This window comes from Oryza glaberrima, chromosome 2, assembly GCF_000147395.1.
Source record: "Oryza glaberrima chromosome 2, OglaRS2, whole genome shotgun sequence".
Classification (NCBI taxonomy): domain Eukaryota; kingdom Viridiplantae; phylum Streptophyta; class Magnoliopsida; order Poales; family Poaceae; genus Oryza; species Oryza glaberrima.
The window spans coordinates 30,806,548-30,831,930 of NC_068327.1; the positions used below are offsets into that span (position 1 = coordinate 30,806,548).

At 42.7% G+C, this 25,383-nt stretch overlaps 5 protein-coding genes across 6 annotated transcripts; 3 read left to right on the forward strand and 2 right to left on the reverse strand.

Annotated features, from left to right (window-relative positions):
* Positions 1 to 958: 958 nt before the first annotated feature.
* LOC127764513 (protein CURVATURE THYLAKOID 1A, chloroplastic-like) lies at positions 959 to 2,990 on the forward strand. The gene is made up of 5 exons (XM_052289402.1): positions 959 to 1,219; positions 1,304 to 1,539; positions 2,105 to 2,209; positions 2,480 to 2,551; positions 2,631 to 2,990. The coding sequence occupies exons 1-5, from the start codon at positions 1,072 to 1,074 to the stop codon at positions 2,685 to 2,687; spliced, it is 618 nt and encodes a 205-aa protein (XP_052145362.1). The 5' UTR covers positions 959 to 1,071; the 3' UTR covers positions 2,688 to 2,990.
* A 552-nt stretch (positions 2,991 to 3,542) lies between these two features.
* On the reverse strand, positions 3,543 to 5,640 carry LOC127764514 (uncharacterized). 2 transcript variants are annotated; one of them, XM_052289404.1, is made up of 5 exons: positions 5,383 to 5,640; positions 5,046 to 5,123; positions 4,758 to 4,902; positions 3,864 to 3,937; positions 3,543 to 3,764 (listed from the first exon to the last, which is right to left on the reverse strand). In XM_052289404.1, exons 1-5 carry the CDS (start codon positions 5,479 to 5,481, stop codon positions 3,693 to 3,695), a joined length of 468 nt encoding a protein of 155 aa, XP_052145364.1. In that variant the 5' UTR covers positions 5,482 to 5,640; the 3' UTR covers positions 3,543 to 3,692. The 2 variants fall into 2 exon arrangements, with proteins under 2 accessions (XP_052145364.1, XP_052145365.1); XM_052289405.1 differs by having other exon boundaries at positions 4,758 to 4,833; positions 5,383 to 5,634.
* A 2,965-nt stretch (positions 5,641 to 8,605) lies between these two features.
* Positions 8,606 to 18,695, forward strand: LOC127761609 (uncharacterized). The gene is made up of 23 exons (XM_052285919.1): positions 8,606 to 8,820; positions 8,994 to 9,063; positions 9,197 to 9,889; positions 10,736 to 10,902; positions 11,000 to 11,074; positions 11,155 to 11,289; positions 11,812 to 11,930; positions 12,096 to 12,392; positions 12,463 to 12,550; positions 12,655 to 12,760; positions 12,915 to 13,025; positions 13,708 to 13,871; positions 14,427 to 14,547; positions 15,148 to 15,372; positions 15,457 to 15,647; positions 15,848 to 16,015; positions 16,101 to 16,206; positions 16,491 to 16,628; positions 16,723 to 16,887; positions 16,967 to 17,170; positions 17,534 to 17,728; positions 17,796 to 17,867; positions 17,990 to 18,695. Exons 2-23 carry the CDS (start codon positions 9,013 to 9,015, stop codon positions 18,140 to 18,142), a joined length of 3,744 nt encoding a protein of 1,247 aa, XP_052141879.1. The 5' UTR covers positions 8,606 to 8,820; positions 8,994 to 9,012; the 3' UTR covers positions 18,143 to 18,695.
* A 770-nt stretch (positions 18,696 to 19,465) lies between these two features.
* Positions 19,466 to 21,543, reverse strand: LOC127761610 (peptidyl-prolyl cis-trans isomerase FKBP12). The gene is made up of 5 exons (XM_052285920.1): positions 21,336 to 21,543; positions 20,996 to 21,029; positions 20,705 to 20,766; positions 20,059 to 20,111; positions 19,466 to 19,738 (listed from the first exon to the last, which is right to left on the reverse strand). The coding sequence occupies exons 1-5, from the start codon at positions 21,421 to 21,423 to the stop codon at positions 19,637 to 19,639; spliced, it is 339 nt and encodes a 112-aa protein (XP_052141880.1). The 5' UTR covers positions 21,424 to 21,543; the 3' UTR covers positions 19,466 to 19,636.
* Positions 21,544 to 23,617: 2,074 nt separating this feature from the next.
* On the forward strand, positions 23,618 to 25,292 carry LOC127763216 (uncharacterized). The gene has a single exon (XM_052287857.1). The coding sequence runs from the start codon at positions 24,007 to 24,009 to the stop codon at positions 24,874 to 24,876; it is 870 nt and encodes a 289-aa protein (XP_052143817.1). The 5' UTR covers positions 23,618 to 24,006; the 3' UTR covers positions 24,877 to 25,292.
* The last annotated feature ends 91 nt before the right edge of the window (positions 25,293 to 25,383 follow it).

Below are 25,383 nucleotides of genomic sequence, written 5' to 3' on the forward strand. Positions count from 1 at the left end.
CCAAATTTGTTCTACTAGGATATGTCAGAGAATGTTCTAGATTTATTTTTTTTTTGGAAGGAGTGAGTAATGAGTAACGAGGCTACGGTATTAACGGCTCGGAATGTTTGCCTGTTTGTTTAACGAGAATAAATGAGACTGACAAGTGGGCCCATTAATTTCGCTTGCTAACACGAGTTTAATCTGCCAATTTGGGCTCCACATGACACACATTGTCACCACCCAGCCAGGCCCACGCGCGTGGTCGGTGAAAATGCTAGGCCTACTTACTGTGCCAGCCCAAATTATCCTACTAAGTACAACGTAAGGAAGCGGGCTGGAGACCGAACGGAATGGTATACCTGCAGTACTGGGCCTTCTCAAAGGCCGTGTTACCAGCCGACAAAATTTTTGGTCCACTAGAAAATGTTACCCCAAATGTTAATGTATTATCCCAGGAAAAAGAGAAAGCGCCTATGTAATGTGTCAGTTCTATGGTTGGCTAGCGAATGAAAATCTGCCGTGCTAAAATAAATAGAAAATATTTTATGGACTTGGAAAAAATGGTGGCGTGGAAGTACCCAGACAACTCGATCTAAATGGGCAGCACATACTACTCCACATGTACTACGGACACTATCAATTTGTTTGTATTTTAACAGGCCAAAATCTTCTAGAATACGAATTATGCTACAGTTAAATTGCATGGTACAGGACTACAGCTACAGGGAGTATAATTGTACCAGAAAAAGAAGAATGAAAATGAAAGTAGATCCATCCAAAGAATGCGAAACCACACCATACACACAGGTGGTACTCAGAGAAAAGGAGCGAGCAAAAGAGAAAGCGCCACATGTCACCCTCCAAAAGCACAAACAAAAAATCAGGGTGTGTGAAAAAAGAGAAGAAAAAGAAAAAGAAAAGAAAAATTCGGACAGCATCAACACAAGGAGTAGTAGTGCACAGCTCACTCGCACAGTCTCACTGAGCCACTAGCCCACCACCACCCTCATCCTCCTCCCAGCTCACAAAAACCTCAAACCCCCAGCCTTCTCGGGCCTCCACAGAAAGCCGAGGAAGAGAAAAAAAAAAATGGAGCTCTTCGTCTCCACCGTCGCCTCCGCGCGCGCCACCGCCCCCTTATCCTTCGCCTCCTCCTTCCACCACCGCCGCGCTGCTCCTCCCGCCGTCGCCGCCGCCGCCACCCTCCGCCGCAGCAACCGCCGCCTCCCGACTCGAGGTGCCCGAACGCGCCACGATTTTTTTTGATTGATTGATTGATTATCTTTGTGACGGTTTTGCTGTTGGTGATGGTTGTCGCCAGGATGGCGGTGCGCGAGCGCGGCGGCGCCGGACCCGGTGCCATCGGAGGAGCCCGCGTCGGCGTCGGCGTCCACCGTCGTCGTCACGGAGGACAAGCCCGATCCGCCGCCGGCGGAGGAGAAGAGCGAGGAGGTCGCGGCGGTCTCTAATGGCGGGTCTCTGGAGACCGTGGCGGCGGCGCCGGTGTCGTCGGGGGCAGCCGAGGAGGACGGCGGCTTGGATGACATCCTCAGCAAGGTATTGCCTCGTTGTACCTGTTGATGTTTCTGAATTGATCGCCAATTCTGACATATCAATGCCCAATTACCTGTTGCTGTCAAATGATTGAGAGGAGAGACGAGTTGAAGAATATTGCATACAGAAGTATGGTGAAGAATCCAATGACAAATGCATACTTGATAGATCTCAAAATGTAAAATTGAGTTCAGTCACCGACTCGTGTACCAAAATGTGAGAGTTTGTGAGCTGGGTGATTAGGACCTAGCATGAGGTTTGCAGAGACAGAGCTCCAAACCCCAACACATGATAGACAGAAACAAATGCCATATGCCATAGTTTTCTTGCTATGGATTGAAGTTTGATTGTTTCATGTATAGCGTACCACATTGTTTTTTTTCCTTCTATTTCTGTTAACTCAGAAGCGAGTGTATGTATCACCATAATCTCATCTTTCCTGCATCCATTTCCATATATTCAGCTTGCCTGTTCTTGTGTTTGCTATACGGGATGAGGCATTGAAACGCCTTTGCTGTACTGCATTTAGTACTGTTGCTCACACAAATTTTTTAATTGTTCATTTCAGCTGGACATCCAAGTGACACCAACTCTTGTCCTCTATGGATCCGGTGCTTTGGTTGTCCTATGGGTTCTATCTTCAGTTGTTTCTGCAATCGATTCCATTCCCTTGGTATGTAGATATGACATTTTTCACCAAATATGTAGATATGACATTGTTTACAAATTTGTATGTACCCAAAATAGTTAAAATCTGTCTTCAAACCGCTCCTGGTATATACGCCTAGTTGTCCATTATCTGAAAAATGTAGTCCTAGTTGTCCAGTATCTGAAAAATGTAGTTCTAGTTGTCAGCAGTAGTAGGGTTGATATAGTTTTGTCGTACTTAGTACTTGAAGAGTTTACACTGTACTTCCTAAACCGCTTGATCATCTCATTGCAGGTTCCAAAAGTTCTTGAACTCATAGGAACTGGTTACTCAATTTGGTTCACTTCACGGTACCTCCTCTTCAAGGTACATTTTCAACTCCCTACAAAGCAAGCGCCAGTCATTCCTGTTGTGTGATCCTAAGATCATTTTATCATATATGCAGGAAAGCAGAGACAAACTGTTTGCGAAATTCGAAGATCTGAAAGAGAGGATTATTTGAGCTCACGATGAATGATCCTATGGTGTATGTTAGGCTTCGCAGCCAACTTATTATTAGGTCTTCTTTTTTCTATTACTGAAAGGGAAAAAAGTTGTGTATGTAAGCCACGTTTCTTTCGCTTCAAATATGATCAGACATCCATAGATTTTTGTTTGTTAGAGCGGAGCTTGCTCAAGTCTTTCTGGTTTTTTTACCACTTGATCCGATGTATATACTCCATACTGAAAGTGCCGCCAACTGTGAAGCTGTGTACCTTGGATACATAATAATATATCAAATGGGTCGACCTTCATATTTGGTAAATTGCTTCAGCACATAACTGTCCGTCCCTTTTGTTGTAAAGAACTATTGAGTTTTGACACATTGAAAATTGAGTGGGAGAAGCAGTGTCACCAACAGATCAGCTGATATTTTCCCTAATTCCCTTCCGACCACTTTCCATTTGTCAAAACACTGTAGTTTGAAAAACATTGGAAGAAATATATTGTATATATACTAAGCAAGTAGCATAGAGAACTTTTTAGACAAATCACAAATCCTAAATCCTATCTCTGGCAAATCGCTACATCTGTAGTTGCATCAGTGCGAAATGCAGATACCGTTATGTGAAGTACTTATATTTCCCCTTTAAAGGCAATATAAAACTTGCCAGGTAAGTCTTTAACCGAGTTATTTTCCCCCTGCCATTCAGCTGCGCTCAATAACATCAGTAACTAACAAGATATTTTGAAGTGCGTGCTGGCATTTCATATGGTATGTTACACAAAGGGGCGACATGTATGTGTAACTTAGAACTCTTGCTTCGTGCAATCTACAACAACTGATCACCAAATAAGAATCATCTATGTTGTAGGATACCAGGATGAACTCAGCGTCATCATTTCCTCCCAAAAGTGGCAGGTCCGCATGACCGTGCTACATTTTGCAGATTACATGAGATTTTACAATGACACACACCATCCAAAGACAGCAGATGGATGCAGACTGTAGTACCCCTGAGTAAGATCACCATACTGAATGCCTTATGCCAAGGCCATTGCAAGTAAGGATTAAACCTTTGTGCCGGTTCAGATAGTCCTGAAAGAGTTATGAAAAATCAGAAGTGTCTTGTGCAACATAGATTTTCTTTCAGTGTGTGTGTGTGTGTTGGGTGGGGGTAGGAGGGCGGGGACTTACCACTACATTATGATCTTGAACATAAAGAATGCCTTTCTTGTCATACTCTCGCCTTTTGGCTGGATTACTGAGCACTGTGAAAAACAGTTATGGTATCATGAATGAGACCTGATATATCAAACTGAAGAACACTCTTTACAATGGGAAAGATTAGTTACGAAAAGATGCCCTGTCAGTGAGCACAGATAGTAACACCAATGCATATAAATTTATAAAGCTACGTGAATGTATCCAAGATGTTCAAGGTGCACCATAAATGTGGCTCAAGTGTGACAACGAACTAAGATCATGTTTCACATAATTTCTTAGCAATGATTCAATCACAGAGCTAGCCTGACTATAGATTATCTGAGCATTTTTGTGTTAAGCAATGAGCAATTTCTCCTGTTCGAAGTGCATTAGTCTCCAGAAGATTTGACAATCTACTTGACAAGAATACGAGGAAGCTATCTCCAACTGAATGCCGAGAGAAATTGGATTGTTTAATTAAGCACAACCCAGATTCCTAGTAACTACTAATCCATTGTAAATGAGGAAACACACGAATCATTGGCACCTAAACAATTTGAAAGAACAGCCAAACATCCTTTAGTCTTGTGGTAGCAATTCCTTGTATTTAAATTCAAGAATAACATCTTGGTCTCTTGGACATAGATGACATCAATTGTTCCATGTCTAGGCATCTCAGGAGTAATAGTTATGAAATTCACTAATACAGATAAATCTGCATGCAGCCGAACATTAATATCTATTTTGATTTGCTGCTGGCAACTTATTATGTTAGCAAGAGACCAAAAAAACAAAGGTAAACTGCAGTACGGCACATACTATTTTCACATTGAAGTTAACATAGACATAGACGTATCAGATCAATTAAACAACTTCATTGCTCACCTTGGTATGCTTCATTAATCTCCTGAAATCTGGAGGTTGCATTTTCTTCGCCCTGCTTCTTGTCAGGGTGCCACTTCTGAATGAAGAGAGTGGACATCATTAGGCAGGCATTGGTGTAAACCATCACAAAAGTGGAATCCCTAGACTTGACGAGATAATTCATAGGACAATTCAAGAATGTGAAGCACAAAAGTGGAATTAGGCCAAACTTTACTTGACGAGATAATTCACAGGACGATTCAAGAATGTGAAGCACAAATACAGCACCGTGTTAGAGCAAACACTGACCAGTGCAAGACGTATATAGCTCGACCTGATCGCCTCTTCCGACGCATCATATCCCACTTCCAGAATCTTGTAGTAATCCTGCATTCACGAATCGGGGTCCCTGAGCCAATTCCCAATTGGGTAAAAGGAAACAGCACAATCGCAACCAGCGGGCGGCATTCCATCTACAAGATCCGCTCCCCCCAACACAAAAACAGCAATCATCTATCGCAATCCAAACGCCCGTGAGGGTTAACTCAGGTCATGAACAAACGTGCCACAGAAAAAAAAAAAAAGATCGCGGCGGAGAAATCGAAGGAGAAGAGACGAGACGAGGCGTGGGCGTGGCGATTCCCACCTTGGGCTTGCAGAGGAGGGAGATGAAGTCGAAGTCGACGGGGACCTCCTCCCCCGGCCGCGCCGCCTCCTCGCCGTCCTCCTCCCACTCCCACCACATTCCCCTCCCCTCTCGCCGCGCCGCTTCGACGCAGCGCGCACCCGGGATTTCTCGGCCCGATTCGTGCCCGGAGAATCGCGCCGATTCCGGCGATTCTCCCGTCCCGTGAGATGGCTGGCGGTAGTTGGATTTCGTGGGCTTCGACGAAGCCAGGAAGGTTCTAGTAGTAGATTTTTCTGATTTTTTTTGGGGGGGGGGTATTTTCTGGTCGAGTAATGGACCACAATTTGACACGCCCGACGTGGCTTCGCCTGTGGTTGCACTTGAGGCCCAGGCCCATGTACAACGTATTCGTGTTTTGGATGGGCTTTGAAATCCATTTTGTTTGTCTCGGCCCATAGGATGAACTGACACAGATCACCAATTCACCATCGACCTGGGACGAAAATCTCACCAACTCCCTCGTCACTTGGGCAGCTACAAGTACAGTAGTACTACTCTACAAAGGAATTTTCCATGTAAAATACTCGATGAGAGGACATTAGCAAAGTGCACGAACGATGCTTACTCGACAATTGGAATCATTACACGGCACGATCACATTCCGCTATTATTCCGCCCCCGGTTCGAAATAAAGTTGGGTTTAGCTCTACACACGTCGAAAATAATATTAGCTCACACCAAAAGTGATCCACGCCGAAACTCGGATCCAGCCGGCGTGAAGCATCCATCCACGCAAAACGGGAATCGGTTTCGTTTCAGCAAATCCCGCACTGCTAAGCAAATAAGCCTCAGGTCCCATGGCAATATGGCATTTTGCCGTGTTACACGGGAGAAGAAACGCTTTGCACTACCACTTGCTATTAACAAAAAAAAACAGCTCACTACAATCGACATATCAGAGCTGACTGACATTCCGTAGTGTCGAAGGAAGCAGATCGAGTAAACGAAGGAGAAAATGCTTCAGGTCCACGTGCAGTTTCACACTGCGCAGTAAACGAGGAACATTTCCATATCATTAAGAAACCACTACTAGACACAATTATTCTAATGCAAACACCACTATTCCATACTTAAATTTAATGTTATTTATCTCACATGATGTTTTGGATATCGTGTAGAAACCATGTCTTGAGACATAGTTTCCTTCTCTTTCCTCATTTATTCACTTGTCATATCATTTTTTATTATAGGTGACAGCTTATTTAATACTATGGACATCATCTAGTCATTGCATTGGGAATGGCCTAATACTGTGTTTCCAGGTTTGCCCCTGAACGTTCACCGTTATGATCCGGACGCAACCTTTACGTGTTGGGTGGGGTGCAGCTCTCGCGCTCGCGCGCAACGCTTTCCGTGTGAAATCTCATCAGTCGGGCGGGCCGGGGTGCCCCGTCGATTTCTCGTCCAACCCGACCAAACCGCTCCCCTTTCCGCGCGATCGGCCACGCTGCAAAAGCCAAAAAGGTACGTAATTGGCTCAAGCTTGGAAGACACCTACGTACAATTTCGACATCGGTGAAAAGCTCATGACGACGACGACCTGCAGATGACGAGGAACCAAGGAAATGCTGGGGTCGGGTGGATCGGTAGTGTCGGTGGAGCGTTCTTGATATTGTTTTGTACAGGTTAGCGTTTTATGTTCATACTCGATGCATGAATTGCTTCTAGTACCTGAATTTTGGAGTAGAGAAGTTCACGCGGAACAACTTCAGTTGAATTTAACCATCTGTTTATTACTTTATTAGTGGATGAAAATGCTGGGGTTGCATTAACACATGATCGCTTTGCGGAATTATAGATTAACAAATGCATGAAAAATTCACGTTACAAACAATCAACAGCTATGTTTCAGCTCGGGCAGGAACAAAATGGCAATCCCTACCATCATTAGCAGCCAGCAAGGGCCTAGTTGTGTGTCACTGTTAGGGCCTTTTGAATCAAAAGATTTATATAGAAATTTCATAGGATTCAAATTCTATAGGAAATTTTTCTATTTGGCCCTTTGATTCAAAGGATCGAAGCTTTCCAAATCCTATAAAATTCATATGAAACGGCACATTGCATGTGGATTTTGGAGAAAATTTAGCAAGAGCTCCAATCTCTTGGAAAATTTCCTTTTAGTCTATCTCTCTCATCCGATTACTGCGTTTTTCCTGCGCTCCAATCAAACGATCATTCTTATGTTTTTCCTGTGTTTTACAATCCTCTGTTTTACACTTAAAATCCTGTCAGAATCCTGTGTTTTTCCTATTCCTCCGTTTTTTACTTTTGCCCCCTGCCGCGCCAACCGGGCCCCACACCGCCTCACACCCATCCAGCACAATACAGACTGCACCGAAAGCTACTAGTAGCAGCATCAGTGTCACTCCATCAGTGGCACGAGCCCATTAGCCGAGTGTAATTCCCCCGAAAAGCCAGGGGCATCACCGTCCTTTCACCCGCGGCAGCCGGAATATTATAGCCACGCGTCTGGAGAAAAAGACCCCGACACGTGGGCCCCACCTACCCATGTGCCCCCACACTCCGTCACATGCGCCGCCCCACACAACACCGCGCGCCCCTTCATCCCGCTCCCGATGCGCGCCACGTGTCCCTACGGAGCATCGAACGGTACAGATTCCCCTCGGGCGGGCGCGCGCGTTCCCACCGGTCCACCCCGCCACGGCGCCACCACGTCGGCCGCCCACTACGACGTTTCGACCGTTACGGGGCCCCACCACGGCCGGAGTAACGGCGCGCCCCGTGACGGCGTCAACGCGCGCCCGGGCGTCGCGGCCTCCCTCCCGTTGTGGCTGACGTGCCGAGAAGGTTCAAACGAAACGGAAAGCGAGAGTCCAACCTAAACGTTGGACCGTGTTAATGAATTCACCGATGGGTCCCTCTGCCGCACGAGAATTACCGCCAAATAATTTACCGTAACTTCGGAAGGTTACTGCAAGCACCGCACGAGATATGATTTACCGTATCAAAGGATGATTTTTTTTTTCTCCTTGCTAAGCAAACGCTGGGTTATTCTGCAAAGAGGAAGGAAATCGAGAAAATTTCTGAAACGCGTTGAAGAGATCTTCCATTAATTTCTTACCAAACGAGGAACCAGACGAGGGCTAACATGTAAATTACCCTGCCTTTTTTCCGTTAATTCGAAAATTTACAGTGGGTTTTCCTTTCTTCTCCCACACTGACCCAAGCCTAAACTCTTCGTTGTCCCTTTCCTTCTCCTCTTCCCCTCTTCCCTACCACCTCACTCGGGCTCTCTTCCGGGCTCCAGTCGCTGTCGCCTCCGCTAGCCGCTGGGTGGAATTGTTTGCGTGGATTTCTTTTCGAATTAATTCAAACCAGAGCGGTCGTATCGCTCTCAGTTCCAGCGCCGAATCCGCGCTCCGGCTCGGGTGCAAGGTAAGTGGGATTTCTCTGCTGGATTTGGTTCCTAATCGTTGGAATTTGCTCGTCGTGCTTGAATCTGCGTTGTGTGGAATTTGCTCGTCGTGTTTGGATCGCATGCATTTGGTGTGAGTGGCTTGAAATTTTGTTGGTGATTTTTTTCTGCTGAATTTGTTCGTCCGTTTCAGTTGGAACTCGCATGCGCTGATGATGTTCACGGAGGGGCTAGATCGAGACGCCCTCAAGTGGGTTCGTGAGGTGAGAGTTCGAGCTCGCCGTGCTCCTCCCGAGCCCTAGCTGGTTTGCTCGGTGTCGCGTTGGGTTTTCGTCACTGACGCGTGCTTTTTTTTTTTTTCTGCGTGGTGGTGTTGGTTGATGCAAAATGTGGCAGGGCCATGGCGGGGCGGTGCACAGCCACGACCGCATCGACGCGCTCCGCGCGGTGCGCGGCGCCGGGGGCGGCCTCGGCATGCCGCCGCCGGAGAAGTTCCGGAGCGGGCACCTGCCTCGCGCGGCGGCGCCGCCGCTGCGCACCGACGACGGCAGCGTCGCCTCGGGATCCGACATGGAGGAGTCGTCGGACACCGAGGTCGAGGTGTGCAGCGGCAGATACTCCGTGGACTCGTCGCCCCGCCGCGAGGACATTCTCAGGCGCACGGCCGTGCCCCAGTACCGGTATGCTACGGTTCCCGGGATGCCGAGTTACTACTCGAGCGATTACTCGGATCTGAGCTCGTCGAGAGACACTGCACTGCCAAGGACGAAGCAGCAGCAGGTACGGCGGCCACAGGCACAGGTCGGTAGATATGTTGAGGAGGAGGAGTACTCGGACTCAGCTGGGAGCTCGGAGTTCTCCAGTCAGGTGGAGACACGGAGCAAAGGTGTGGCCTCGAGGGGTGGGTATGCATCTGAGTACTCTCATAACGGCCCAGCGCGAAGAGAAGCGAACAATGCAGTTCCGAAAACCCGGATGGCAGCTGCAGAGAATTACAGCCGCACTGCACCTTTAAACTCAAGAACATATCAACAGGATAAGTATTCTGCCCATGTCCCTGCTCAAGACAATGTGAAATCTTCTCAAATGGTACGTTTCTGCGCTTACCTGTAAAGCATATTCATTTTCTTATCCTCAGCTTCAGTATCTTATTTCTGTGAAAGCAATAGCATTACTTGTCATTTCCATTTTATTCATTCTGCGGTACCATGTACAAGCACTCACCTTTCGGTTGAGTTAGGAAAGAAAAGCCTGTATTGCATAAAGCTGAAAATGTTTATGGTCAGTAGTATGTGAACCCGCACCAAGCAACCAGCTGCTAAAAAAAATTAGCACCTAAACTTAAAAATGAAACAGTTTTCTTGTTTTGAGGAATCATCTGTCCAGAATCTAGATTACCTGATACTGTTTGTTGCATTCTATATCTCAGAATTTTGTTCGATAGTATGTCCTCCACAACTCCATAGTTCTCTGAGAAAAAAAATATTTCCCCCCTTCCATGAATATTTTCTTTTTTTTTTTTGGTGGGGTTCCATGAATATTTTCTGAAGCAGAATTGTAATTTAGTTCACTTTGATTATGGTCTGGATGATTAAAAAAACAATTTTTGCTTCTGGATTCTAAAGAGAAACCCTCTCCTAGGATTATCTGTCATAAATCTGGAACATTTGCTTCCTCTTGAGAAAAGCATGTGCGCTGAGCAGGTACTGTAATCTTGTATGCAAAACCGTTTTTAAAATGCAGTTTTCTGGGGAATGTTTTGTTGTCAAGTTTTCTATAAATGATCCAAACTAGCCAAAGGAAATCATATATATTGAGAATTTTTATATTGATAAGTTTTCAGGGAACAATATGTGATGTGTTGATTGAACATGTCGCACGATGACATTGTTACTTTTAAGTTGTGTAATTGTGATGATTGATTTTTATGTGCAGGATGGACTCTCTGATGTACCCAGTGCACCGCCAATACATGCTTATGATCAGGAAATAAGCCAAGTTTCTCAAAATGTTGATGCAAATGTATGCGATGGTTCGACTGTCAAAAAAGAGGAATATAATGATGATGGCTTGGAACCTAACTTGCCTGAGAAAAGTGAAAGGTAGCTTTTGTAATACATGTTATTTGTTAAATACTTCTTGAGAAGTTTTTTTTTGTTATGTTTGCATTTATTTCTGTAAAATTGTTCGGTTATGTAGGAGCACTTTAAATCCTGGGCACAGCAGCAAACCATCTAGTTCAATTCCTCTTCGAGTCCCCACGTTTCATGCCAGGTATGTGTAGTAAGCAAGTCATAATTTGTTCTGGTGTACTATGCTCACTACTAACACATTTCTTAAAAAAATTATCCAAGTTTGCAAGGGCCCTGGTATTCTGTTCTTGCTTATGATGCTTGTGTTCGCTTGTGCCTTCATGCATGGGCTAGAGGTTGCATGGAAGCTCCTGTTTTTCTGGAAAATGAATGCACACTTCTGCGAAATACATTTTGGTGAGTTATCTTTTATGCATGAACATTGCTTTCTGCTCATAAAATATGACAGTATGTAAAATGCCATTAACTACTGTAGCTGTCTATGTTTGCTGGCTTTATACCTGCCTATTCTGAACCTGAGGTGAACAGTGCTTTAAGTTTCTGTCTGCAATTGCCAATTCTTGTACTTTGAAAAATCTTTAAATAAATTCCTCAGATACAAAATTTATCTATTCATTCTAGTTTTACTTGACTGCTGTGGTTGTTCCTGTCCATTGATTTGCTACAGTTGGAAATATTTATGGATCTTGAGTAAATTGTTATTGTACTTTCCTTTTTTTAAAATGGATACTTAGAAGTCAAAACTGATAGAAAGTGTTTGGATCTAGCCTCTTGTAAACATAACCTAAACATTTGTTATCCATGTGCTAAACTGCTAATGCACATTCATGCTGATAGTGCTTAAATATTTGTTTCACTCCATCCTTAGTGCATAAACAGTAATACAATCTTAAGTTGATATTCTTGTTTATTTTTTAGCCTGCAAAATGTGCTTCTACAATCAGAAGAAGAGCTCATGGCAAAACGGACATCTGAGCTTGTTAGCGATGGAGTTGCATCCAAACCCAAGAAAACAATTGGCAAGATGAAGGTTCAAGGTATGGAAACCCAACACTGGCTATTTTCCCCTACTGTTTATGAGAACTACTTATATCCACATCTTCATAGCTACCATTACCAGAATATTGATTTGCATTGTCATTGTTGCATGCAAAGGAATGCCAAGATGATAGTGCTAACTTAGTTAATATTTCCAATTGCAGTGCGGAAAGTCCGGATGTCTGTAGATGTACCATCTGGTTGCAATTTCTCATCATTGCCGATGGTGAAACTAAATTCAGTTCGGTACCGTTTGTCAAATGTACAATCCACACTCTCCTCTGGATGGGAGTCGGTTCGAAGGATCCAAACTTTACCACAGCTACCTGCTAACAGTTCCTTTTCAAAACATAGCTTAGCGTACATGCAAGCAAGTGCTCAGTACATCAAGCAGGTATCTGGTGTGCTAAAAGTTGGCGTGACTACCCTGCGCAACAGCTCATCCTATGAAACACCGCAAGGTATATATGGATCACTTCTCTTTTAACATTGAGTTCCCTAACTGAATCCATCATGTCCTTTTTGCCTCAGAGACTTACTCTTGCCAATTGAGGCTTAAAAGTACACCTGAAGATGATGTTGTACCGATGCAGCCAGGATCTGGTGAAACACATGTCTTGTATGTAGCAAGACCTTTCTTTGAGCACATATGTCATTGTTTTGCCTGGAAATCTGAATATTATGGGATTAGTGAGGCTGAATATATTTATGTAAATATTTCAGCTTCCCGGATAGCCTTGGAGATGATTTGATCATTGATGTTTCTGATTCAAAAGGAAAGCCCTGTGGACGTGTTGTTGCTCAAGTTGCTACAATGGCAGAGGAATCTGTATGATTTTCCAAACCAACTTGCTACTCTCTGTTTAAGTTCTTTAAATAGAAGTTATTGTAGATTTTCATACTTGCTCTAAATGGTTATTGTACAATCTATGACTTCTTCAAAATCCTTGTTCCTTACAGTATTTCTCAACTTTCTTGTGTAGACTGACAAGCTTCGTTGGTGGTCAATATACCGGGAACCTGAGCATGAACTCGTAGGCCGCATACAGCTATACATACACTACACAACTGCTGCAGATGAGAACAACACGAAGGTACTGATTCAGTGTTCTGCAAATTCAGGTCTTATCATCTTAGGATGTTATGTATTCATGTGAATATAATTTATTTGATACCTGTTAATTGCAGCACTGTAACCTATTGCTCATTTCTCCCCCACACTCCTTTTGCTAGCTGTCGATTTACTGAACACCTTAAATGACACGGATGATTTTCATGGATGGCATTTTTTACCATTTGATTGTTTCCTGTATAACATGGAAACAACAGTATATCAATCATCGATCAACTTACTTATATTTTCCTGTCATGGTTGTCACTTAAAAAAAAGAGTGTAAAACAGCCTTTATCATGTATTTAGACTGTAGACTTTGTTCTTGCCAGACATATCATGATTCGACTGAAGTTTTCTTTTATTTATGTTACTATGAATTCCAGCATGTCAGCAAAGGAAATGTTTCCTAAATCTTCATTCTGATGGAATAACATGAAACAAGAGTGATTTTACATTATAGATTTGAATTTGTCTGAACAGGGTAGTCTGTTTATCAGGATCTAAGTCATATAAACATGATTTAAAAGTATACCTTTCTTTCGTAGCTGCCTGATTCGAAATGGCCTATCCATTTTGAGATTAAAAATGTGCTCTATTGAGTGGAAGGGATACTTGACGAATTGACATCTATTTAATTTTCATGGCTGTGATTTTCTTTGCAGTATGGCTCTGTTGCAGAAACTGTGGCTTATGATATTGTTTTGGAAGTTGCAATGAAAGCACAGCACATTCAACAACGGAATCTCATCTTGCATGGTTCCTGGAAATGGTTGTTGACAGAATTTGCATTGTACTATGGCGTTTCAGATGCCTACACAAAGCTGAGGTATTTGGCTATTAGGACCAATAACCATCACTTTTACTTAGGCTGCGTTCGTGAGCATGGGTTGGGAACCCTCCCTCCCTCGTTCCTGGAAAACGAAGCGACTGTTTAATGCATGATTAATTAAGTATTAGCTAAAAAAACTTGAAAAATGGATTAATATGGTTTTTTAAAACAACTTTCGTATAGATTTTTTTTTTTTTTGCAAAAAACACACCGTTTAGCAGTTTGAAAAGCGTGCGCGCGTAAAACGAGGGAGGTGAGTTGGGAAAGTTGGGGAAAGAACTCAGCCTTAGCCTATAGTTGTTGGCATGACATTGTGACTTAACTTGCTTAAGTCTTGCCATATGCTCCCTTTTCTTGATCTGTCTAGATGCAAGAAATATTTACAATACCTGATGAGATTATTTAAGTCTGACTCACAAGGCTGTTCTAGCAGTTGATTAGAACCTTTAAATTTTTCTATCATATCATAATTTTTTTTTCAAATATCTGTCATCTTCCCTCATTTCCTTTCCTTTGCTATTGCTGAGTGCTAGCCCTTGATTCCTTGTTCAGGTATCTCTCTTATATCATGGATGTTGCAACCCCTACTGCTGATTGGCTCAATTTGGTTCATGACCTTTTGTTACCCGTACTAATGAAGACCCAAGGCACTGCTGCATTGAGCCATCAAGAGGTACTGTTCTTTTCTTCAGATATTTCCCCTGGAACAGCAAGTTCTGTTGCACATCTGATAGCAAATGCCATGATTTAATGTTAATGCTATATAGTATATTATCCAAGAAATTCCCTTCCTTACACCCAATAATGTGTGGGAGCTTTCAGCACTGGGTGTACCCTTGTTTGTGTTGATGTTATGTTATCCTTGTGTGCAATAGCAGTACTGCGCCTATATGCTAACTGTTTACAAATGAATGTGTATTTTATATGTTCTAATATTAAAAGAAATGCTAGAATAATTATCTTCAGATGTAAAACTAAAGAAATTTGTATCAACCGACTATCTATATGTAAGCACATATACGGTATGGAATTATTTTAAATCTTACAAATGGTACACAATTGTATACAACTATCAATCTATAGAAGATCACCATAGAGCACACCAACACCATCACCAACTCTTCTTATGTTGTAGAGATAACAGGCAAATTAATCTAGTTACGTGGAATAAATTATATTATGCTTTATTGGCTTATTTTGTTTTTTCTTTCTGAAATTGCTTATGTAACATTAACATCTTAACTGTGCTGCTTCACTGGAATTGTATCATCAGAACCGCATATTAGGTGAAGTTGAGGAGCAAATTGAGCAAACTTTAGCGATGGTATTTGAGAATTACAAGTCTCTGAATGAATCTTTGCCGTCGGGTTTAGTGGAAGATTTTAGACCTCCAACTGGTTTGGCTGCTTGTGCTCTAGAACCAGCTATAAAGCTTTACAGTCTTCTCCATGATGTATTATCTCCAGAGGCTCAACTCAGATTATGCGGTTATTTCCAGGTCATTCTTCAACTGTTTTATATCTCGATATTTATCTTCTATAGCCAGAACTCTGTAGCTTGATTTATTCAAAAATATGTCCAGGCTGCTGCCAGGAAACGATCAAGACGATACATGCTTGAGACTGATGAATATGTAGCAGGAAATTCCGAAGGCATAAGAGTGGATCTGGTGACCTTTACAACAGCTTACCAGAAGATGAAATCATTATGCTGTAATCTACGTAATGAAATCTTTACAGACATTGAAATTCATAACCAGCACATACTTCCCAGGTATTGTGATTGTATTGCAACATCTGTTCTAGGCTAGTATATTACCATGTACTGTTATTCATTACTTACTTTGTATGCATAGTTTCATTGTAGAGTATTTAGACGCGTTGACTATTCTACTGATTATATTGCTTTTGCTATTGTTTCTATTTTTTTCTATCAATCATTTCAATTTTATGTTTGTCCCTCTGCTTCTACAGTTTTGTTGACCTCCCCAATTTAGCTGCGTCCATCTATAGTGTGGAACTCTCAAATAGACTGCGTGCTTTTCTTGTGGCATGCCCTCCAACTGGCCCTTCATCACCTGTTGCTGATTTGGTGATTGCAACTGCTGACTTTCAGAAGGACCTTGCTAGCTGGAATATATGGTAAAAAAGAATTCTTATGTGTTTGCTAGGTTCTCTTCTTTCTCATGCCTTGTCTAGGCAAGACTGAATTTGAATTTCTGCACAGCCCAATTAAAGCCGGTGTTGACGCAAAAGAGCTATTTCATTTGTACATTGTCTTATGGATCGAAGACAAGCGCAGGACGTTGCTGGAAAATTGCAGGATGGATAAGGTAGGTTCTGCTCTTTCTTTTGCTCCTGTTCATTGTTGATCTATGATATGTTTGGTTAGTACAGGTTCTTCATATGACAAATACCATTTGCTATTGGTACTGTGTTGCCTCAGTGTTAATCCAGTATTTATCTTTGCTTTTATTCTCCATTTGAGTAACATTGGAGAGGTTATATGTAGGTACTGTGCCCTGGCAGCTACTAAAATAGTTTGTCTACCCAGGTTTTCAGTCAATATATTTTGTAATTGTATCTCATTATGCATCACCTTCTCCAATTATATCAGGTTAAATGGTCAGGAGTTAGGACTCAGCATATGACCACACCTTTTGTGGACGAGATGTATGATTTGCTGAAGAATACATTGACAGAGTACGAGGTTATCATTTGCCGATGGCCAGAATACATATTTGTTCTTGAGAATGTAAGTTTGTATCATTCATGGGACCTTTATTGAACTGTTGCACAGCAAAGAAATCCAACTTAACATGTGCTATTTCCTTGCTTTACAATAAAAGGCTATTGCGGATATTGAGAAAGCAGTGATAGAGTCTCTTGAAAAACAGTACGGGGATGTTTTGGCTCCACTTAAGGATTGTATTGCCCCAAAGAAATTTGGTCTCAAATATGTGCAGAAACTCACGAAGCGCAATTCAGTTGGCCCCTATACTGTACCTGAAGATGTAAGTTTTGTTGTTGAACTGTTGGTCCACATTTATTTGAATTTCAAGTCTTACTATTTGACCCCTTATTTGCTTTCAGCTGGGCATTCTCCTGAATACAATGAAAAGACTATTAGATGTTTTGCGGCCAAGGATTGAGAGTCATCTGAAGTCATGGAGTTCTTGTATGCCTAATGGAGGAAACTCTGCAGCTATTGGGGAGAGACTTAGTGAAGTTACGGTAACACTGAGGGCCAAATTCCGAAACTACATGCAAGCTGTTGTGGAGAAGCTCTCAGAAAATGTGAGTGTATTGCAACATTTTATGCAGTTTTACCTTTTCAAACGCTGACTTATTTGCAGTCATTTTAGAGAGAGCTCGCAACCCAGTCACCCTGGACACAAATAGATTTTAATGTCATAACTGATCCATTATGCTACTTTGATCTGGAGTCATTTAAAAAAGACACTTTTTAGGGAATTTAGTCTTGATTATCAGTAATGCTGCTTTGACTAATAGCACTCAATTTTCTGTTCTATATGTAGCAATTTAGCAGTCAATTCAACTGCGGAGACAGTTGCTTTGTTGACACCTTTGATGGATGATGTGTTGTTAAGTTTGTTGAAAAATATTGTATTCTTATCTTCTGTTTTTTTTTTTTTGAAGACTCGCATGCAAAATACTACAAAGCTCAAGAAGATCATTCAGGATTCAAAAGAATTGGTGATGGAGTCAGATATTCGAAGCAGGATGCAAGCGTTGAAGGACCAACTTGTTGAGGCAATAAATCATGTACACAAGGTCACTGAAGTCCATGTGTTTGTAGCTATATGCCGAGGTTTTTGGGACCGAATGGGACAGGTATGAATAGAAGTACCCTTCATATTTTTCTCTTTGTCATACATGTTACTAATCAACCTGGTTTTAGGATGTCTTGAGTTTCCTGGAGAATCGCAAAGAAAACAGAGCCTGGTACAAAGGCGCACGTGTTGCAGTATCTGTAAGTTTATGCTCCTACAGTCCCCATGTCACCCTGCTTGCCAGTGACGGCCTATTTGTTTAGTTCTCCATTGTTGATGCTCCTCCTTTCTGCTATGATTAAATAAACATGCAACATTGCAGGTACTGGATGATACATTTGCATCCCAGATGCAGCAGCTGCTGGGTAATTCGATCCAACAGAAGGAGCTGGAACCACCTAGATCCATCATGGAAGTTCGGTCGATCCTCTGCAAAGATGCACCCCAACAGAAGAACTCTAGCTTCTATTACTGAGCATTTTTGGTGTACATACCAGTCACTGGAAGAATAAGGACGTGTTGACATGCTGCGGAAGATGCAAAGTGAAGATGTGGGAATCTATGTAAAGGAAAAATGTGAAAAATATAAAGATATAAGTACAACAAAAAAACAAGGCTACAGAAGGGTCCCATTGAAGACTTGAAGTGCATGACCGGAGAAGATGGCCTACCAGATAAGTCCATCAAATGATACTTTGCTGGTTAAACCTGGTTCAAGTATGCTTCTGCTGCCTGTGGGATGGTCTGCATTGAAAAATTGGACTGCACTGTAGGTAGTGTAGTTTAAGTGATGCTTTAGGTTAGATTATCGATAGCATCTATCTGTGCTCACACAATTGCCAATGTTAGTGTTTCGAGGTCGATGACTCGTTGATAGAAATTATTTTCTTCTAATGTATGGACGGGACAATTGATTGTTCGTGACGGCTTGTATAGTATAGTAATGGTGGTCGAGCTAGTGAAAGGCAAAGCTACATGCCACTATGCCAAGATTCTGGCGAAGTTCATGGAGTATGTTTTCGGGCTGATTCCAAAATGTTTTGATAGGTGCTCAGCGTCATATATTTCTCCTGCCTTAATGGTTGAGCTAATTATTACTCTCTTATATTATAAGCTTTGATTTTATTCCTAAACAAATTTAAAAAGTTTATAACCAAAATTATAGAAAGGCATAATTACATTTTCAACACAAAATGTACTATCAGAATATATTCAATATTACATTTAGTGAAACTAATTTGGTTTGATTTTATTCCTAAACAAATTTAAAAAGTTTATAACCAAAATTATAGAAAGGCATAATTACATTTTCAACACAAAATGTACTATCAAAATATATTCAACATTACATTTAGTGAAACTAATTTGGTGTTATAGATGTATATTTTTTTTGTAAATTTGATCAAATCTAAAAAAGTTTGAGTTTGGCTAGGAAACAAAGTGAGCACATACCAAGAAAAATAAACAGAGCAACTAAAAATATTGATTTCTGTAACTTTTCGCCGTTTGAAAGCCAAGGCTTTGATGCAAAACCACCTAGTTTAATTTAAAGTTAGTTTAAATATTCAAAATTTGGCTGCATCAGCACGAAATAAACTATTTTGGATAAGTTTGGAATGAACTGCCAATTAGAGGCGTCACCGGTTGAGCATCACCAGTTCACCACCACACGGCCTTCTGCTTACCTGAACATATCATGCCAGTATGCCACATTGCCACTGCCGTCTCAGTCAAAGTAATGCAACAAGGTAACGGCATGAAACTCGTTATAACAAAGAGACGACGAATTCAGCAAAAGTAATACGAAAATGTACGGCCCGAAACTTATTATCGTGTCCATAGACGATGGTGTAACGTTACTTGGTCAATAACATAGAACATTCCAGCGGTAGCACGCAGCAGTGTTGTGACGTTACAATTATTTCAGTACTCATGGAATTTTAGATCCATCCGGAATTACATGATGCGTTTACTGGGCGCTAAGAACCTCAATCTCGAACACCAGCACTGAGTTTGGTCGAATTCCCCAGGCCGGAAACCCACTAGCTCCATACGCATAATCCGGGGTGCACTGCAACAAGAACAATCAGAATGCCAGGTGCCAGAAAGCAAAGCAAATATAACAATAGTATGATATACAGACGGATTCTCAGGAAATAGGTACAGCTTGACATTTTGCAAAGGTAAAAAAGCCCTTTAGTTCAAGCTCATTTGAACACTTCGGCATTTAAGCACTTCAAAGCAACAGGAAATTTTACAGTAGATGCCGAATAAATCAGCAAAGGATTTATCGCGCTAAATCAAACTTGCAGACACATAGACGCTAAAACAAACCAGAAACAAACTTGCAGACATTAATTTAGACACGTGTGAAACCCAAGCGCTGCATACCTGAATACGAGCAACTTCACCCACTTGCATGGTCATAACTCCCTCGTCCCATCCTATAAGCAAGAGAGTAGTGTTATACCTCAATCGAAAGAGTCAACTTGATTTGTCAATGCTTGGGATGTGATATGACTTTGATTGGTTCTTGGAAATGTATGGTGAACTTCTAAAATAATAGTACAAGTTTATACAGCAACAGAAATACAGTATTGCAGTTCGAATATGCCTTACACCAGTTTATATAGCAACCAGAATAAATCAAGGATACATGAGAGTGTGTCATCATAACGAGAAGACACAACTGGCAAGTTATGATCAAACTAAATGCAACATAAACAGTGAAGGCAAACAGTGCACCTTTCTAGCTATATCATAAATCTGATTAGATAATCTCAACTGTACAATTGAAAAAAAATCACAAACAGCAGTGATCTCATGTTCTTATTCATCATTAGTCAATGCGAGGAACTACTTTCGTGAAATAAAATGAAATTGGCAATCGGGATAACTAGATGATTAATCCCTTGATGAGATAACAACTTTTTTTTTGTTTCCACCATGTAACCACAGAATCTAGGAACATATGCACCGATTACCAACTGGCAGAATCATTGTGTATGAATTGAATAGTTATTTGAGATGAGATTACCTTTGATCACCGAACCCTGGCCTATATTGAAACTGAATGGCTCCTGGCCTGCGTCCTTTGTGCTGAGAGAAACAAAGGACACAACATCAGATGAAATTTCTATCTTGTCTGAATATTTTTGGGGGAAAATAACTTTATCCAAAATTACCTCCAAGAATTTTGATTTGTGAGGTCTAACGATAAATTTTCTACCCATAAACAAAAAATACACAGCATTGGCTGAACCAACGCCACGCGACGCGCCATCCAAGTTACAACAGAACAAGAAAAGAAAAAGGATAGTTTTTGTACCTCCAAAACTTCTTAGCGAGATCATTATCTTTCCCTGCAGAAAAGAAAGCAGCATGGCAAGGAAACCAAGTTAGGCTTAACTACTCCAAAACAGAAACTCAGAAATCTATCCACAAACCGGACAGAGGTAAACTAGCAGCTGCGATTTGAATCTAAACCATCTATCCAAAAGACAATCCTGGCATCAAACATGAGATCCAACAAGAAATGGATCTGGGAACGAACCACCTTGTTCTTACCGCTCAGGTTGATTCAGCTAAGCACACGCACGGATCCAAGAAAAGAAAAAGCATGAAAGGAAATGTTCTGGGGGAGATAGGGAGGGAGGAAAGCGGCGAACCGAAGCCGGTGCAGTGGACGGTGACCTTCTGGCCCTTGACGGGCTTGGGACCGGTGCCGGCTTTCAGGATCGTCTTCTCGAAGCCCATCCTCTCTTCTTCTTCTTCCTCTCCGCCTGCCTCTCCTCCCTTCTTCTCGATTGGACTCTCCTCGGCGGCGGCGCTCTGTGCTAGTATGATCAGTGGTGGATTGGTGGTGCCGTGCGGCTCGCCCTTATAGAGCGCTAGTAGATTCCTTTTTTATTACACCACCAATCCACTACTTTTTTTTTATTACACGACTTTCTGGTGGTGTAATTGTTCCGGCGTCTCCTGGGCCGTTGGATGGAGAGACGATCTTTTCAGTCCTACGGTCCAGCTTCAATGGTTTTCTTTTTTTTTTTTTCGCAATAAAATTGCATCCGACCTCTACGTATATAGGTTGCGCACAACCATAAAAACATGGGAAACCGCTCAAAAAATAAAAACATGGGAAAGAAACTGGAATAACATAAACATAACGGTAAACATAACGGAAAATACTATGCGTACGATATTTTGTTACATTCCTATAACGATCTCGAAAAATATATTTTGTGTCGTCCACTGAAAAACCTATTAAAATAACCATACAATATTAGTAGTGAGGCTACAATACCGTATTAAGCTGCTGACCGGCCATTGACTAAGGGGGTGATTGGTTGGTTGCCTCACTTTACCATACCACACTTTAGTCATATCACGATTATTTAGTCATGTGATTGTTTCACTTCACAATTATGCACACTTTCTTACTCTTAAGACCCACTCGCACTTTCAAATTTGTAACTAAACATATCACACATGCGGACGAGAAATTTGCAATATTGGGACTGCAAACACGAGGGTTTCGCTGTTTTGACACTCCGAGTGGATGACAAATGGATCCATCTTGTCTATAAAATATGGGTCCAGTGTCATTATAGCAAAGGTTAATGTTTGCAGTGTTATAATTACAAATCCCCCTTACGGGCTATAGCCAACTATTTCTTAGACATATTACTTGTCTAAGTTTAGTTATGTTAAAGTTAGGTATCAACCAAACAACCCATAATCTTCCCAATAACAACATAGGATGCCTCTCGTGTAATCTCTCTTGCTTGATCGTCATAACAAAAGAAGAAATGATAATTGCTTATGAGAAAACAAAATGCGTGTTATAGAATACTCTCTCCATCCCATAATATAACAATTTAGTACTATATAATACAGTGATATATCCGATTCGTAGTACTATGATGTATCCTATCCAGTAATAGATGGCAATATTAATAAATGATGTGCTTAACCTAAGAAAGAAGTAACAAGGCTTGAATATGGGATTTTTAACCTCGCTAAAAAAATCTTGTTCAAAGCACACTAGCACGTCCAACACCAATATATCGTTATGGTGGTAGAACAAGTATCAACACCAATATATTGGTTTGGATCGCTAGTTTTTCTTTGAATTTTTTCCCTAAAATTAACTGCACCATGGTACAATACAAATATACAATGATCAATGCATGATTAATAACTTCTATTGTGTATACGCACACGCTCATAATACAAACACATTAAAAAAAAACTTTTATTGTAGATGTACGCTGATAATGCAAACACATTAAAAACACTTTTATTGTACTTTTTTCATACTACGAATCTAGACTAGGATATATCTTATACAATCAAAATTTCTTATATTATTAGACGAGGGAGTATATGCTAATCTAACAATTTATAATATTGCTGATTTTCCCGAGCTGTTACAACTCCACCAGACCAGATACTGTCGCAAACCATCCATCCCCAGGGGAGCGTATCCTATGCACACAGGCCCTCACATGTACACACCGTGTACACCAACTAAAAATTATCACAAAAAATTCTAGGAAAATTCATACATATACTTTCAATAGTATTATATCTACGTGCAAAGTCGCATCTTCAAATTCATTCTACATAGAGAATAACAAAAAAGATAAAATTCTGACAAAATTGCAACCTTAAAACTGTCAGATTTTTTGTTTTTTTGTTACGGCTAAAATATAATGAATTTGATGTTAAGATTTTAACCCTAGGTGTAATACAATTGAAAGTATGTGTATGATTTTTTCTAGATTTTTTGGTGATATTTTTTAGTTGGTGTGCACGTGTGTACACGTGAGGGCCTGTGTGCATAGGATATGTTGCCCCATCCCCAGTCCCCCACTGTGCCCCCGACCGGACCGCTCGCTTCCCACCGGACCGTTCCGAAGCCACCCAACCTAGCGCGGTACCGCCCCCATAAACACACCCGGCGCGCCGCCGCTCATCGCCATCCACCCGCACCCTCCCAATTCTTCCCACGAAAACCTCCCAAATTCCGTAGCCGATCTCTCCCCCCCACAGGCGGCCGCCGCCGATGGAGACCTAACGCCGGATCGATCTCTCCCACCGGCCCGAGGCGGGTGAGGCAGGGCGCGTCGCCTCCATGGAGACCGAGCGGATCCGTCACCTCCTCCTCCTCACGCTCCGCGCGCCGCACGCCCGCCTCGCCCTCGTGGGTGGCAACCACACCGCCGCCCGCTTCTGCACCCGCTAATCCCCCCCTCCCTCGCCGGAAGACTCATCATCCTCTTCGTCTTCGCCACCGTCTCTGTGCGGTATAGCTCTCTCTCTCGCTCGCTCGCTCAGATGCCGGACGGCTGCGTGGTGATCCGCCTCCCGGACCCGCGCGTCCTCCGCGTGATCGCGCGCTCGGTGCTCCTCGCCGTCGCGCTGCTCTCCCTGGCCTGGCTCCGCGATGCCGAGGCCCCCGCCGGGGACGCGCTCCAGGTGGGGCTCCTGCTCCGCGACCTCCGCCGCGAGGGCCTGCTCGCCCCCGGCGCGCGCGCCGTCTTCCTCGGCGCCGTCGATGGAGACTGCCACCACCACCCTCCCGCCCTCGACGGCGACGACACGCGACGCATCACGCCGCGGGAGTTGCTGACGACGGGGGACCTGTCCGTCGACTTCGTGCTGGATTTCGGCTACTTCGACAAGGACGGCGACAGGGTTGGCCTCGTCGACAGGGTGCTCAAGGATGGCGGCATCTTTGCCGCCCCAATTGGCTCGGCGAGCGCGTTCCGCTTGCCGCCGAACTACCGCGTGGTTTACATCCGTCGGTTCACCGAGACTTTCGTCGGGATCAAGAAGATTGCCCGCGTCGGCGGCGACAATGGGATTGCCGGCGCCAGAACAGGGATGGCAGCGACGACTCCTGCTCTGAAGGAAGGAGTTCTTGCGTTTTCTGCTCAAACAGCTGACACTGCCCTCGCTGAACTCAAGAACTTCAGGAGGAAGCTCTTACTGCCTCACATCACTGGAGCATCAGCGGCTCACGCGCATCAAGCGTGGCTAAAATTGCGTCATCGTCCAGTGATTGCAGTTGATTTCCCAGCAATGTGGAATGTGAATAAGCTGCAGCCAGCACATCCTCTCGTCCTTCAGGATAAGGCTGTTCATGGAGCGCAACAGCAGCAGCTCAACAGGAGCGTGAGACTGAACCCATCTACAGGATATTGAAACGAAGCCTGAATTGGAACAGGGAAAAAGCTCAACTGAAGAAGAGCATTCTTGTCCATTGCAAATCCAGGGGGGTGATGCTCTCTGCCTGCCAAAAGAAATGGTTGGTTTGCTTGTTTCTGAAGTTCTTTATTTAAGTTGTCTGTCGTGCGTGATGATTGAGTTTGATGGTGTGCTACTGCTTACCAGTATGTGTGTATGCTTCGTTCGATAGTCTCCAATTTGTTGTTTTGTATTCAGTGGTGACTGGTGATCTACTGATCTCCAATTGCACTACTGTATGGTATCCGTTTGGAATGAGCATTGTTCGTCTTGATCACCTATCCTTGTTATCACGCTTGTGCTTCAGCATGTGCATCTCTGAATAATGCAATCGTAGCAGTTTGGCATCTGGTTATAAGATGCAGTACTGACTACTGAGAAGTCAGAACTGCTGTTTTTTACTCTTGCATATTCAATTCTTTGCAAATTTCCACGCGTATAAGATTATGATATGAAACAAGGCTG

Excerpts from the sequence above, each read along its gene's own strand:
- LOC127764513 (XM_052289402.1), top strand. The coding sequence starts at position 1,072 with ATGGAGCTCTTCGTCTCCACCGTCGCCTCCGCGCGCGCCACCGCCCCC. Across the intron at positions 1,220-1,303 it reads CCGCCGCCTCCCGACTCGAG|GATGGCGGTGCGCGAGCGCG; the intron begins GTGCCCGAACGC and ends GGTTGTCGCCAG. Across the intron at positions 1,540-2,104 it reads TGGATGACATCCTCAGCAAG|CTGGACATCCAAGTGACACC; the intron begins GTATTGCCTCGT and ends TGTTCATTTCAG.
- LOC127764514 (XM_052289404.1), bottom strand. The coding sequence starts at position 5,481 with ATGTGGTGGGAGTGGGAGGAGGACGGCGAGGAGGCGGCGCGGCCGGGG. Across the intron at positions 4,903-5,045 it reads GCTATATACGTCTTGCACTG|TCTAGGGATTCCACTTTTGT; the intron begins GTCAGTGTTTGC and ends TATCTCGTCAAG. Across the intron at positions 3,938-4,757 it reads GATTAATGAAGCATACCAAG|TGCTCAGTAATCCAGCCAAA; the intron begins GTGAGCAATGAA and ends TGTTTTTCACAG.
- LOC127761609 (XM_052285919.1), top strand. The coding sequence starts at position 9,013 with ATGATGTTCACGGAGGGGCTAGATCGAGACGCCCTCAAGTGGGTTCGT. Across the intron at positions 9,064-9,196 it reads CCCTCAAGTGGGTTCGTGAG|GGCCATGGCGGGGCGGTGCA; the intron begins GTGAGAGTTCGA and ends AAAATGTGGCAG. Across the intron at positions 9,890-10,735 it reads ATGTGAAATCTTCTCAAATG|GATGGACTCTCTGATGTACC; the intron begins GTACGTTTCTGC and ends TTTTATGTGCAG.
- LOC127761610 (XM_052285920.1), bottom strand. The coding sequence starts at position 21,423 with ATGGGCTTCGAGAAGACGATCCTGAAAGCCGGCACCGGTCCCAAGCCC. Across the intron at positions 20,767-20,995 it reads CTCGCTAAGAAGTTTTGGAG|CACAAAGGACGCAGGCCAGG; the intron begins GTACAAAAACTA and ends TGTTTCTCTCAG. Across the intron at positions 20,112-20,704 it reads CCAGGGTTCGGTGATCAAAG|GATGGGACGAGGGAGTTATG; the intron begins GTAATCTCATCT and ends TCTTGCTTATAG.
- LOC127763216 (XM_052287857.1), top strand. The coding sequence starts at position 24,007 with ATGCCGGACGGCTGCGTGGTGATCCGCCTCCCGGACCCGCGCGTCCTC.